At 41.8% G+C, this 15,529-nt stretch overlaps 1 protein-coding gene across 1 annotated transcript in view; it reads left to right on the forward strand.

Annotated features, from left to right (window-relative positions):
• unc5db (unc-5 netrin receptor Db) overlaps positions 1–15,529 on the forward strand; it is a 159,055-nt gene that overhangs the window by 76,292 nt on the left and 67,234 nt on the right. The window contains exons 3-4 of the mRNA XM_085910331.1: positions 12,403–12,546; positions 13,786–13,889. Coding sequence (XP_085766457.1) covers positions 12,403–12,546; positions 13,786–13,889 — 248 coding nt within the window. The remainder of the gene's footprint in view (positions 1–12,402; positions 12,547–13,785; positions 13,890–15,529) is intronic.

The following is a 15,529-nucleotide window of genomic DNA, read 5'->3' on the forward strand; positions in this document are numbered from 1 at the left end:
TGTCACTTAAAAACCACTCCGCTGACTCCTGAAGTAGATGCGGTGCTGACGTCAGACTCATCGTCAGTTGCAGTTCCAATTATTCCACAGGAATTATGGTACAAAAGTTGCCCACACGCCAGCAGAAGGGAGGGAGTGGCCACACAATTGCAGTGCGTACACGTGTACCTTTTTATAAAATAAACGTTATTATAATAAGAGTTCTAAAATATGTTTACAGTGTTGTACTTTGTTATAGAAAAATTGTTATAATAAAAAAGTACTAAAAACATCGTATTTACAGTATGTACACTTGTACCTTGTAAAAACATATTTACAGTGTTGTACCTTGTTCTAGAAAAATTCTTATAATAATAAAAGCTGTTCTAAAAACATATTTACAGTATGTATACTTTAGCTAAATCTACATATACATCTACATCTACAAAATGCGCATGGCGCTGCTATGGGAGCTTGTGGCCACTAGAGGTCCCTGTTTAACCAAAGTTAACAACAGAACGTCACGTCTACATGTTACACGCACACACGTATAATATTTATATTTTCACTATTGATACAAAATGTTCTGCATGTTATTTATACTATTAATGTAACATTTACATGTTTGAAAAAATTATCTAATGTTTTAATAATACAATATGCACTTAAATGGTTCATATACATTTATTGACACAAAAAAAATGTGACCCTACTTCGCGGATTTTCACTGATTGTGGGTGGTTTTGGAACCAATTCTCCGTGATAAACAAGGGATTACTGTACTAATAAGTAATGTGTTAATGATCAAATTTCAGCGACCGCTCTGTCACAATAATGCGAGCAGCGCAGTGCAGTTGCGCGGTTGGCGACGCGCTACGGTTGCGCGTTCGGCGGTGCGCTGCAATTGCGCGATCGGACGAAAATGCGCAAATGGAAAAATGCTTAAAAAACGGATTGTCGTCGAAAACTGAGGCTCCATTGTGCGATTAACTCTTAAAATTGAGATGCTAACAGATTCAAATGTGTAATTCCCATGTTAAAATTCCATTTTGGTGATTTGTTGCTATTATGTTTGATTCATTAGTTGCGATTTTACCATCTGTTCTCATGTTTTTGTTTCTCCCAAGGCAAAATCGAAAATAGTCAATGCTTTGATTTGCTTCTTTCCCGATACAGCTACTAACAGCTCATGCAGTCAGCTTTTGCTGTTACAATTACCCTGTAGTGCCTTACATATTTTGTTGTGTGGAATGCCAAAATATGAGATTAATTACTTGTGCCGTTTGTGTCACATCAGTTTGTGCTTTCACGCTATTCAGGGAAATATGTTTGCTCAGTGTTATTTATTAAATCCCACAGCACACCACCAAACAATAAAGTCACAAAATGAATGACTAATGAAATAATTATGAGTTAGTCTCAATTTACTTACAAATTGACATATTCTGTGTAAAATATGGGCCTGTTTAACTGAAGAGAAAATTGATATACCCAACAGGAAGCATGCCTTACTCTGGTGTGTGACTGGCAACAGGTGGATAAACAGAATTAATGTACTTTCTTACATCTAATGGAAGAGCATTTGATTATTATTCCTCTCTATTATGTTTATTACATTTGTATGTTGGATCCTCTCTAAAATAAGATGACTCATCTCAAGGCATAACCCCATAATAATGGTTTCGAATTCATGACCAGGGCAGCACGGTGGTGCACTGGTTAGCACGTCCGTCTCACAGTTAGGAGGGTGTGAGTTCGATTCCATCGCCAGCCCTCCTTGTGTCGAGTTTGCATGTTTTACCCGGACCTGCGTGGGTGTTTTCCGTGCACACCGGTTTTCTCCTAAATCCCAAAAACATGCTTAAAAGGCCGATTGAGCACTCCAAATTGCTCCTAGGTGTGACTGCGAGTGCAAATGCTTGTTTGTCTGTGTGTGCCCTGCGATTGGCTGGCAACCGGTTCAGGGTGTCCCCCACCTACTGCCCGATGACGGCTGGGATAGGCCCCAGCATGCCTGCGACCCCCGTAGGGACAAGGGTATAGAAGATGGATGGATGGATGGATGGATGGATGGATGGATGGATGGATGGATGGATGGATGGATGGATGGATGGATGGATGGAATACAAGACCAGAACCACAAACATGACTAGGTCTACCGAAGCATAAAATGGGATGTCAAATGTTGTAAAGGTCCTATTCTTCTGAATAATTTGAAAAACAAATGTGCTAGAGAACTTTTAGTAAACCATCTTGGAAGTGATTTAAATCGTGATTTAAATGCATAATGTGTATCCCTTAACAATATTAGGAAATTATTTTTTGTTCATTGGCAGTTGTGTGCAAATCCATCACTGCCTGCACTTTGAAAGGGAACTCGCTCTGGGCTGAAATCCGGTGGCCGATAGTGAATCGATCACAGACAGACCAAACTGACATTTCATCGGGTGAACAATCAGGCAGTGTGAATCTTGAGACTTGAAAACCTGTGTTAAGTGCGACAGATTTTCCTCTGCTGAAAGACTGGCCACCAAAATGTCATAGCAATATACACAAAGTCAAGGTCACGCAACACAGTCAGTCCATCAACCTGTGGATAAAGAGTTCTCACTGCAGTTTTTGGTATGTCCCCAGCCTGCACAGGCACAGGCACCTGATGATAGCCATGGACAAAGTCCGCTTGAACGATCTAGTTTGCATGTGGCATCAAGCCTTTAATCAAACTTTAACCTGCTGATATAGCACAAATCCAGGACAGTAATGAAAAAATGATGACAAGGGCAAAGAACCTTACATTAATTTGTGCCTTTAGGGTCCGACTGATATTTCAAGCCTGCTGCACGAAGACAATAGATAAGTGGCACATTAACAACGGGTGCTATAACAAGCCCCTTTGTTAACAATCATTATCTACACACATTTAGTAGCAGAAAATCCAGAGGTGAAATTTTATTTTAAGCACTGCTGGGATTTCCTGTTGTGTCCCTAAACTGTAAACTATCACTCATTAAAGATTTGCTTATTTTTTGCTACCAAAGCACTGTTCACAAACGTACAGAATATTATTACTAAAATTTATATACTTGACGATGTTCTTGATATAATAAAAATAATAAAAATAAGATAAATTGCTATGAAAGTGAATTTTTATAGTTTGGCAGCGCCATAAAGCCAATAATATATCTTCGGAAAAGTTTATATATGATGTATTTTGATATTCCTGAGCATCCTCAGAAGGATTGTAATGTTTATGATACAAACCCTGACCCCACATTAGTACACAGTTTTAATCTAGTGAGATAGAATACAAAAATAATAATAAAACTTCTGCTTTCGCAAAGATACACAGACATATTGCTGTGAATTATTGAATCATACACAATAATGGTCAGGCCTGGGTCTTGACTGCCTGGTAACAAGATGGGAGTTATCATCACATGGGGGCCAAACAACTTTGCAACCACTAACAAGACACAATCAGCGCAAGTCTCTTTTGCCTGTCCAATAAGAGAAAAAATGCTAGCTCATCAACTAAGGTTGGCAGCATTTGGTTTGTGAAACACTGGAACGGCATTAGGCTCCATTATTAATGACAATGTGACTCTTTGCTTTTACAAAATTAATGGCGGAGCAATTTGTGAAGCAAACAAATGTTAAAAATATAATGAAATAAAACAGATTTTCATTGTGTATGTTGATGGACTATGAAGGAGAATACAGATTCATATCAGGTACTGTATGTCGGACACGGATAGTATCAATAGCTGATGTTACTGTATCAATAAAAGTGACCTATTTTTCAGAATCAATATTTTGTCTCACCATTGTGCACAGTCGATCTCAAAGCTCATACATACAGCTCATAGACATCTTACAAAACTGGAACCCTTTAATCTAACTTTATTCATTTCATATTGCTGTATGAATTAATGTAAAAATAAATGCATTGGATATCATTTTCAAATGAGATTAATTGTGTAAGTATCAGTGCTGTAACAAATACCGTTTCAAATAGAAAACTCTTTTCACAAATGGAATCAAAATCGCTGCATCCTTAAATAATATCACACTCCATTAAATGGTCTTTTTATAAATTGATATATAAATCAGTTTGACATGTTGATTTTTTTTCATTCAGTTAGTTTGGGCTAGGGAGAGTATTTAGATATTACTATTATTATACATCTTATATATATTATACAGCTGTAATCATAATCCCACTGAATCAAATGAAATGGAATCATTACATTTTAAAATCATTGCATCCTTTAATCGCATCGTAGCCTATGTATATGGAAACATGTCAAATCCTATTTTGGGGAGAGTCTTTCCTGGTCTTAGGGAATTGAATGTGTCTTGAATTTTATCCCCTCCGATATCGTCATGTATATAGAACACTTGTCAAGTTATGGTCTTCCTTGACAAAAAATCAATTTGTAAATCATTACATGGACAGAAAGTAAATACATATATTACTATTACTGGGGGGGAGGCACGATGAAGCACTGGTTGGCACGCCCGCCTCTCAGTTAAGAGTTAAAATGTGTAAGGGTGTGGTGAAAGTAGTCCTCTGCATTTAACCCATCCTCGTGTGATTTTGATCCAACCCCTGGTGAAGCAGTGGGCAGCAGCGGAGCCGCACCCGGGAATCAAATTTTTGGTGATCCAACCCCCCAACTCCAACCCTTAATGCTGAGTGCCAAGCAAGGAGGCAATGGGTCCTATTTTTCTAGTCTTTGGTATGACTCGGCCGCCATTTGAACCCACAACCTTCCAGTCTCAGGGTGGACACTCTACCACTAGGCCACTGAGCTGGTTAAGAGGGTGTGGGTACTCCGGTTTCCTCCCACATCCCAAAAACATGCTTGGTAGGCCGACTGAACACACCAAATTGCCCCTAGGTGTGAGTCCGACTGTTATTCGTCTCTGTGTGCCCTGTTATTGGCTGGCAACCAGTTCAGGTTGTCCCCCACCTTCTACCTGATGACTGCTGGGATAGGCTCCAGCGCGCCTGCGACTCCTGTGGGGAAAAGCAATATAGTGAATGAATGGATTATTACTGGGATTACCGTAATTTTTGGACTATAAATCGTGTTTTTTTTTCTTAGTTTGGGTGGGGGGGGGGGGTGACTTATAAAGAGGAGCGACTTATATGTGAATTTATTCAAAAATTTTCAAAATAAAAAAAAAAAAAAAAAACTAAGGGAAACCGCGATAAACGAACCGCGATGTAGCAAGGGATTGCTGCAATTTGAATTTCAAGTGACGTCAGCAGCGCGGCGGTTGTTTACATAAAGGACAAAGATTCGATCACGGGATGACGAAGATGACGAAGGGCCCCACGTACTACCGGCATTATAAGCGGCTTTGTTTGTGAGTGACACGGAGGACAAAGAGTTTGAAGGATTTAATGATTTGGAGTGACAGAAGGTTTGAAAAACTATTATGGCTTTTACGCACACCTGTACCGACTCGACGGAGCTCTCTTTCACCTCCGTGGATGGAAGTCGGGGCCGGCGCTCGGCCGGGTGGCTGTCCAGGGACGGTGGATGGGGCTCGGACATGGCTTTTACGCACGCCCGGTCATACTCTACGGAGCTTTCTTTCACCTCCGTGGATGGAAGTCTGGGGCCGGCGCTCAGCCGGGTGGCTGTCCGGGGACGGTGGATGGGGCTCGGACATGGCTTTTACGCTCGCCCGGTCCTATTCTATGGAGCCGTCTTCCACCTCCGTGGCTGGAAGTTCAGTAGTTGTTGCCTCGTTGAACTCTTGTTTTGTTAAATAAAGAGCCGTTTACCAAACCCACGTCTTTGCTTGTACTTTGTTAACGCTACAACATAGTTATATACTAGATCTGTGGAATAACGACGAGGCTGACGTCAGGGGGCACGCGCGGCGTTGTTGACAAAGGACGAGGAATTAGATCGATGGATTTAATGATTTGGAGTGACACAGATGGTTTTATAATATTGTTGTAATATGATAGTTATTTGAAATAAACTTTATATATCGTTATATGGGTCTGTGGAATAATTAGAAATGCAAATCACGACGAGTCCGACGCCGGATGGATGATCGATTGATTTAATGAATTGGAGTGACACAGATGGTTTTATAAACGTGTTATTTATGTAATAGTTATGAGAATAACTCTGAATGTTACGTCAGGCCCGTTCTCAGCTCTTTATTTGTGTTTATGTCATGATAGTATACCTATCGTTTAGCCTGTTGTTGCTCGTTCATGTCTGTTCTTGGTGTTGGATTTTGACGAATAAATTTGCTCCAAAAGTGCGACTTATACTCCCGTGCGATTTATAAATATTTTTTTTCGCTTTATTGTGCATTTTATGGCTGGTGCGACTTTTACTCCGGAGCGATTTATAGTCCGAAAATTACGGTACTTTTATTGTAACAGGTCATCAGCAGAGTAAAAGTAGCCTGTATCACGAACCAGAATTTGGCAACATAAACGATGGAGGGGGGTTACAATTTTTCATTGGCACTACTGGGTGGATAAACCACACAATTCCTAACCAGATGTATGTCAAAAATGTCATTTGTAATATGAGCACATTCTGTGCATGTGTATATTTAGTTGTTTGTTGATACTAAGAAAAATCTAATGCTGTATTTCATGCAAAATTACATGTATAAAAGATCCTCTATGTAACAACATTGTTTTTCCAAGTGCAAAGAGCTTTTGTGCATAAAAAAACAACAACTTGGATGTTGTTTGCTGACGTTGCCAAGAGTGACTAATGAGGATTATAAGAGCAAGCCCAGGCCCTGATAGATAGCGAAATGGATGGATGGATTCTTTTTCTCTATGTTGCGTAATATCTACTTTTGCCCGTCACGAGCTGATTATTCAATCATTCTGCCCTGTTCAAATGACATAGAAGGGGTTGTTTACTATTGTTGCCATCAAAGAAAATTTTGGCTTTTGCCCTTTCAAAGAATTTGTAAATTCATAGCAAAAATAGTAAATAGTAAACATTGTTTGTCAGATATTTATAAAAAGTTTTCTGTTTTCACAGGTTTAGGCAATCAAAATGAACACATTACCGGGGCAACAGCATTCAACAAAATAAAAATAAAAAACACTTGAGTTCTGCATAGATACTCGTACTTAAAATATTTTTAAGATGAAACACCAAAGAAGGAGACAATCAAATGCACTTTGTAGAAGTAGTTAATTAATCTATCAAAAGACAGAAATGAGGCCATGAAAATAAATTGTCAGATTTCCTGATCAGTTTAGCACTAAGAGTCTTGGGCTGTTTGCTGTCCCTCCAAATTTTCATAGATAAAGGTGTAAGGTACCACGGCCCGACTGAGCCTTTTACTGGAAATTAAACAATAACACAATAGAATATTGACTTGCTAAGCCTGATGTGTGCGTAAAGTTCCATGAGTTTTTGTGCATGTTGAGCCCCTCAAAAACACAATTGCTCTCTTGGCAAATTGTGTGTCACCATGGCAACAGCATTTTGCAAACCTAACAAAGTACATGTTCTAGGATGTTCTAAGTCTTAACACTGTACCACAGATTTTAACGTGAACATTAACTTGCTATGTTCAGTGTTTTCAGGCTTTTCTGACATATTTCAGTTTGATCTGGTCAACGTTCTTAGTAATAAAAATAATCATGCATCAGATTTTTATGGTGATTTTCAAGATACTCAAAGGGGTTACAGTGGATACATTATTCATATGCTCGCACATTCTCAGTCTGGTGGTGGTAAACTACATTATGTAGCGCAGCTGCCTCGGGCATGCTGACAGAAGCATGGCAGCCAGTGCGTGCTTATGACCCTGCCACCCACCACCAAGCATTTACACCCAGTCATACATCAGTGTGAGTGGCACGACTGGAGGCAAGGTGGGAAAGTGTTTTGTGTCATATAGATGTCTTCACAACATGACCATACAATTTGGAATTTTTGGAGCATCTACAGGGGAGTTTTTGGACTTCCTCTTCTGTGCTGTTTGGGATGCTATACGTGTTTTGTTTAGGTTCTCAAATATGCAAATAAATTAATAAATAAATAATTCATTAATAAAGAAAAATAATAATTAGGCCTATAGAGAAAAAGTATGATACCTTCAATTACAATAGAGTCTTCATAGTGTTTGCTGCTTGGGCCCTGATACATTGAACTATTCATCTTAAATGTTGTACAGAGGCTGAGATCAATCGGAGTCAAATTCCTTGTTTGGCATGCACAAACTTGACCAATAAAGCTGATTCTGATTCTGATCTATTATCCGAACCGCTTTATCCTTACAATCCCAGTCTATTGCAAACTGGGATTGGCTGGCAACCAATTCAGGGTGTCCCCCGCCTACTGCCCGATGATGGCTGGGATAGGCTCCAGCACACCCGCGACCCCCGTGGGGACTAAGCGGTTCAGAAAATGGATGGATGGATATTTTATATATATTTTTCATCTATTTTTCAGTTTGTTTTTTATCCAACTTACATAACATTAACATAACAATATATGGCGTTGGCCTTCTCACATATGATCGTTTCAGTGATCGTTTTTCCAGTAATCTCCTTGTCCTTTATCCGTACAAGCAAAAGGCATTCCATCTCTTCAAGGGTAGGGCTGCGACGTTTAGAAATTATGGTGATCCTCTTGGATGGCTTGACCTCTTTGATGGCTTCCTGCTTAATGATTGTCGAAATTGTTGATACGTTTTTATGGCCATACTGTTGTGCAAGATCACTCACACGCATTCCACACTCATGTTTTCCTATGATTTCTTGTTTTAATTGTAAGGAAATCATCACCTTTGTCCTTTCTTCACCACTACTACCGTTTGTGTTAGCCTTCTGGAGACGCTAGACATCATCCAGACATGCCACAGTCGAGCGGGCTAACCATGATGATGTATGTTGGGAATTACTTCGAATGTTGAGTCAAATATTTGATCAAATTTCACATTTTATGTTGAAAAATTTGTATGTTTAAGCAATCGTATGTAGAGGTATTATTTGTATTGTTGCCAACGGCTTATGTTGTCAAGCACTTTTTTACAGCAATTGCTGTTGTTAAAGCGCTATATAAAGAAAGATGTACGTATTTTATTGCAATTCTCTTACGAGCATCGGAACAGCATGGTCAGTTTCTTGATTTGTTTTCTCCTGAAGACATTCTTCTTTGAGATTAAAAGATGTATATCATACAAAAGTTCAGAATTCCAGGTGAATGGTTGTTCGCCTATATGTGCCCCGTGATTTATTGGCAACCTGTTTAGGGTGTACTCTGCCTACTGTCCAAAGACTGCTGAAGTGGGTAGGTGGATGGGTGGATGGATAGGTTTGGCAGGTAGGTAGGTAGGTAGGTAGGTAGGTAGGTAGGTAGGTAGGTAGGTAGGTAGGTAGGTAGGTAGGTAGGTAGGTAGGTAGGTAGGTAGGTAGGTAGGTAGGTAGGTAGGTCGGTCGGTCGATCGATCGATCGATCGATCGCTCCTCTGGGGAAATTCAAGAACCAGCAGTTAGATACAGAAACACACAGCTAGATAAACAGATAGAGAATACTAACATTGATAACAGTAGATAGCTTACTATTAATAAATAATAAATAGTGCCAATAAATAAATAGATCAAATAAATAAATAAATAAATAGATATAATAATAATAATGAATGGATCAAATAGGTAAACAAACAATAAAAACAGTGTCACGAGCGTGAGCGGGCCCCCAACCCTCCCAACGTGTTAAAAAGTCTCACAGCATTGGGAAGGAATTAACCCCTCAGTCTCTCCGTGCAGCAAGACGTTGTCAGCAGCATGTCACTGAATCTGCTCATCCGCCCAGTGACGGTGCTGTACAGTGGGTGTTCAGGGTTGTCTATGATAGACAGCAGCTGAGCCAACACCCACTGATCTGCCACAGACGCCAGATCAGGAAGCTTCATGCCCACAACAGAAGCTTCCCCGGCACCACAAAGAATAGGGCGCTCGCCACAACAGAACAATAAAACATCCGCAGCATCACCCTGCATACATCAAAGGATACCAACCGTCTGAGGAAGTACAGCCGGGGATATCCGTTTTTGCATAAAGCGTCCACATTATCAGACCAGTCGAGTTTGTCGTCCAAAAACACTCCAAGGTATTTACAGGTCTGCACTATCTCCACAGTCTCCGTTGATAGTCACAGGCTCAGCACAAGGCCTGGGCCCTCTGAAGGCCACCGCCATGTCCTTGGACTTGGCGATGTTGAGGTCTAGGTGGTTCGAGCCACACCAATCAGCAAACCACCGGACCAGGCCCCTATACTCCTTCTCCTCCCGTCCATCTCTAATACAACCAACAATAGCAGTATCATCCGCAAACCTCTGTACATGGCATAACTCAGAACTGTACTGGAAGTCAGATGTGTACAGGGTGAACAGGAAGGGAGAGGACCATTCCCTGCGGTCCTCCCACCCTGCCCCTCAACACAACTGGCTCACAGCCTCCCAAGCGCACATACTGATGTCTGGCCATCAGGCGGTCCATGATCCATGCCCTGAGGTGTGAGCTCACGCCCATCACCATTATCTTGTCATTCAGGAGCACAAACATTTTGCCTTGGACCTTAGCCGGTGATCAGCCTCATCTCGTCCCACACCTCCTTCATGCTGTTCTGACGCAGCTTCTGTTCCAACTTCTTCCTGTCGAATGACCTCGCCTCCTTGAGCTGGACTCTGAGCTCCTTCTGCACTTGCTTGAGCTCCTCCTTGTTGCCATACCAGTGCACCGTCTGTACTGGCAACATCCATGCAGACATTGATGTAATCAGTGGTACGGTCAATAGTCTTGTCAAGGTCCTTAATGTGTGGCCCCAGCAACACATCCTAGTCAGTAGTCCCAAAACAGTCCCTCGGCGGCCGCTCAGGCTCAAGAGACCACTTCCTGAACAGCAAGTGGTCTTCGGATGTCTCCTCTGTTTAAGCAGGACCAAGTTGTGGAGCCTGGTAGCTCAACGGCATCCGGTATGCTTGCCATGAGCCACGTCTCACAAAAGCACAGCAAACTGCCTTCTCTGAAGGACCACTGTCATAACCATCACAGCCAGCTCATCAGACTTATTTTGCAGTGAGTTGACGTTCGCCAGGATCACAGCGGGGACAGGAGGCTTAAAATGCCACTTCTCAGCGAGCCGCCTAGCCGCTAGCTTAGCCTTTAGCTTAGCCCCTGCAGCCCCGATAGGGCTTCCTCACCTCCACAGGCAAGTGTGGAACCATACCCACCCGGGACCGGGCTCTCAGGTCAAAGAGAAAATCCCTCAAGTAGGCAATTGTCACCATGACACCAAAATGAGAAAGTATTAGGAAAGAAGAGCGAGAACTGCTGGAAGGCTGCCACACACGACGGCGCCAGGGGAAAAAAAATAAAAGGCTCAAGTATGCCCGTGACCCTCGTGTGAATAAGTGGTTCAGATGAATGAATGAATGAATGAATGAATGAATGAATGAATGAATGGATGGATGAATGATATTAAGAAATGGATAAGTGTTGTCCTTCCATCCATTTTCTGAACCGCATTTTCCCCACGGGGGTCGCGGCGTGCTGGAGCTTATCCCAGCCGTCATCGGGCAGTAGGTGGGGGACACCCTGAACCGGTTGCCAGCCAATCGCAGGGCACACAGAGACGAACAACCATCCGCACTCGCACTCATACCTAGGGACAATTTAGAGTCTTCAATCGGCCTACCAAGCATGTTTTTGGGATGTGGGAGGAAACCAGAGTGCCCGGAGAAAACCCACGCGGAAACGGGGAGAACATGCAAACTCCACACAGGGAGGGCCGGAGGAGGAATCGAACCCGCACCCTCCTAACTGTGAGGCGGACGTGCTACCCAGTGCGCCGCCGAGCCGCCCTGGATAAGTATTGTAACATATCAAAATCATATGAAGTATCTCACAAGTCTGGTGAGCATCATAGCTATGGCATTTGCACCCAGAACGATTTTGAAAAGTTCCCATTTGAATTTTACGGCAGACAGTAACATGGATCTCCTCTGCCATTCAGATGGGTTTAATTGGTATTCATTTTGACATCTGCTCAATATTTTATTATTTGTCAAACTGCACCCACCATAAGTAGCTGTTTGACTGGAGTAAGAGCTTGTCAGATTAAAGCATTATTTATCAGAGTGGCACCACAAAAGTCCCAGTGCATTCAACATTCAACTTTAATCCAACAGCGTGAAAGAGATCCAGTAGGGTACAGTCTGAGGAGTAATGCGAACACATATCTGCCTTAAACCAATGAAAACTGAAAAAACCCATCACCATTGTTGTTTCATTGATATAAAGTGACACGAACAGAATGTGCAACTAGAAATGGGTGTCTGGGGTGTAATCATCCTCACACAAAAATGTGGGGGGACAAAAACTAGAAAAACATTTTCCTCTGTTAATAGGACTAAAGGTGAGGGAGGTGATGATCAACGTGTCCCGTCAGCAGGTTGAAGATTTCCATGGCCCAGAAGACTACTGGTGTCTCTGTGTTGCGTGGAGTCACTTGGGGACCTCCAAAAGTCGCAAGGCTACAGTCCGCATCGCCTGTGAGTATTTCAGCAGTCCAACTGCAGCTGAAGTATATAGCAGAGGTGGCGAGTCACATGAATCATGAGTGACTTGAGCCTCCTCAAGTTACAGAATGTATGCCTTGTTTGGCTTTTTTTTCCCTTTCACATAACTAGTCATTCTGTCTAAATTTGAGGTTTTTATAAATATTGGCCTTTCATCTTTGAAGGAAAAGTTATAGGTTGAAGAATATCCAGTACATTTTTGGTGAAATCAGGAAAATTGAATTAACTAAGTCATGCTAGTCAAGCATTTATTTGAGATGACAATACGTTGACAGATTAAATATTTAAGAAACTATAGCCTTGGAATTATACTATATATTAATTTTTAATAGAATAGAATAGAATAGAATAGAATAGAATAGAATAGAATAGAATAGAGTTAGGGCGACCAGACGTCCTCTTTTTCCTGGACATGTCTGACTTTTGAGACCTAAAAAAACTTCAAAATCGTCCGGGATATTTGTTTGAGTGCCTCAAGCATAATACATGTACAGTGCACCGTTAATAGAATTGCCACTCCATTCCATTTCACTCAATTCCAGGTTTCTCTGTATCGGTCACAAATAAATAACGCCCTTCTCCTCAAATCTAGTCACTTTGCATTCAGTAGGGTGGGCTAGCCAGTCTATACCGAGTGTTTACAAGCAATGTCGTAGGCGTGATTCTTAAACTTGTTGGAGTTACCGAACCCCACTAGTTTCATATGCACATTCACCGAACTCTTCTTTAGTGAAAAAAAAAAAAAAAAAATTCAAATTCAAGACATCGATGATTTTTACTGGTGCACAAAATGAGCCGTGCACAAAACCAACACAATGCATGAACTCACAACAAATTACACACCTGCAAATCAGTGTGACTTCTGCTGTTGCCTTTGCGACACCAGTTCAGATCTGCATCATCACAAATTTACACAATAAATCAGGTATGTTCGGACCTCCACAGTGGAGGCTCTGCCGAACCCCTGAGACCGACTCACCGAAGAACCACTGCCCTAAAGCAATATTCGTGAGCTATCCAGTGTGTCCTCTAAACCACCTTGTAAACAGATTGCCTAGCACAGGGCCACATTATTCTCGACCACAGAGTGGATTCTGAAGGTCATGGCACACAGGGGCAGGGTTAGGGCAGCCATTTTGAGGTGTACTGGATTGATGCAAAGATGACCGTCACACTTGACACCTGACAGTTGCCTCTTATCTCACCACACAGACCTGAGAAAAAACTTTGAGCAGGATCCCCAGGGGAAGGAAGTGCCAATCAACGGGATGATCGTTCTGCATTGTCGGCCTCCAGAGGGAGTGCCTGTGGCAGAGGTATGATGGACACTCCTCTTTCCCTCTCTCGTGAAAGACGAGAAGCAAATACTCCCTCTGAGCAGAGCAGATGTGAATCAAGTGACTCACGTTATTCATCCAGATTAAACTCAGAAACCCATCAGTCGATGGCAACATCTTTTCTGCTTCCTATGACCTTTAGGAGATTGATATACTTGTTTGATACCAGCAGTGCCAACGCTAAAGGAAATAATGTTTTCTCCACAGTGACTGAGTCAGCAAACGTAACAGGATCACATTAAACCAAATTGTCTTAAATTCCAGGACACTTGTCAGACTCCAATGTGAGAAATGAATGAATAGTTTTTGGAACTGACTAAGGTGTGATTTGGGAAATTGTTCAAGATCAGGTTTGGTCCTCTTACTCTTACAGTTTGTGGGTACAATTTCTCTATTTTTCTTGGCTGAATTTTCACTTCCCAATCACTTCCCGATCTTCAATCGGCTTACCATGCATGTCTTCGGGATGTGGGAGGAAACTGGAATGCCCGGAGAAAACCCACGCAGACACGGGGAGAACATGCAAACTCCACACAGGGAGGGCCGGAGGTGGAATCGAAACCGCACCCTCTTAACTGTGCACTACGGTTTCCTCCCACATCCCAAAAACATGCTTGGTAGGCCAATTGAGCACTCCAAATTGCCCCTACGTGAGAGTGCGGATAGTTGTTCGTCTCTGTGTGCCCTGCGATTGGCTGGCAACCAGTTCAGGGTGTCCCCCGCCTGCTGCCCGATGACGGCTGGGATAGGCTCCAGCACGCCTGGAACCCCCATGGGGACAAAGCGGTTCAGAAAAATAAATAAATAAATATATATATATATATATATATGTATATATATATATATATATATATATATATATATATATATATATATATATACATACACACACACACACACACACACACACACACACACACACACACACACACACACACACACACACACAGTGGGACAAAAAGTATTTATTCAGCCACCAATTGTGCAAGTTCACCCACCTGAAAGATGAGAGATGGCTGTAATTTTCATCATAGGTATACTTCAACAATGAGAGACAAAATGTAAGAAAAAAATCCAGAAAATCACATTGTCTGATTTTTAAAAAATGTATTTGCAAATTATGGAGGGAAATACGTATTTGGTCAATAATGCCCTCGATCTGGAGCTCCGCGCAATATCTTACCCCGTGGGGTCAAAATGATCATAAGAACGGTGAACAAAAATCCCAGATATACACAGTCAGTTACCATCAGTAACACACTAGGTCGCCAGTGTGTGTGTGTGTGTGCGTGCGTGCGTGCGTGCGTGCGTGTGTGTGTGTGTGTGTGTGTGTGTATGTATATATATCAGTCAAAGTCCGCTTTATTGTCAATTTCTTCACGTTAAGGCACACAAAGAGATCGAAATTACGTTTCCCACCATCCCACGGTGACTAGACACAACGCTCATAATCAAATAGCACAAAGAGTAAAAACGAACAGACAAGAGCAACGAATAAGTAATGAGCAAATAACCCAAATAAATAAACAATAAATAAATAAATAGACAAATAGGAGCAGCAAAATGGAGCAAGCGTGCTAATAGCAGACAGCCAGATCATAGCGCAAAAGAACAGGACG

Source organism: Syngnathus leptorhynchus, chromosome 4, assembly GCF_054491065.1.
Source record: "Syngnathus leptorhynchus isolate UIUO chromosome 4, UIUO_Slep, whole genome shotgun sequence".
NCBI classification, from domain to species: Eukaryota; Metazoa; Chordata; class Actinopteri; order Syngnathiformes; family Syngnathidae; genus Syngnathus; species Syngnathus leptorhynchus.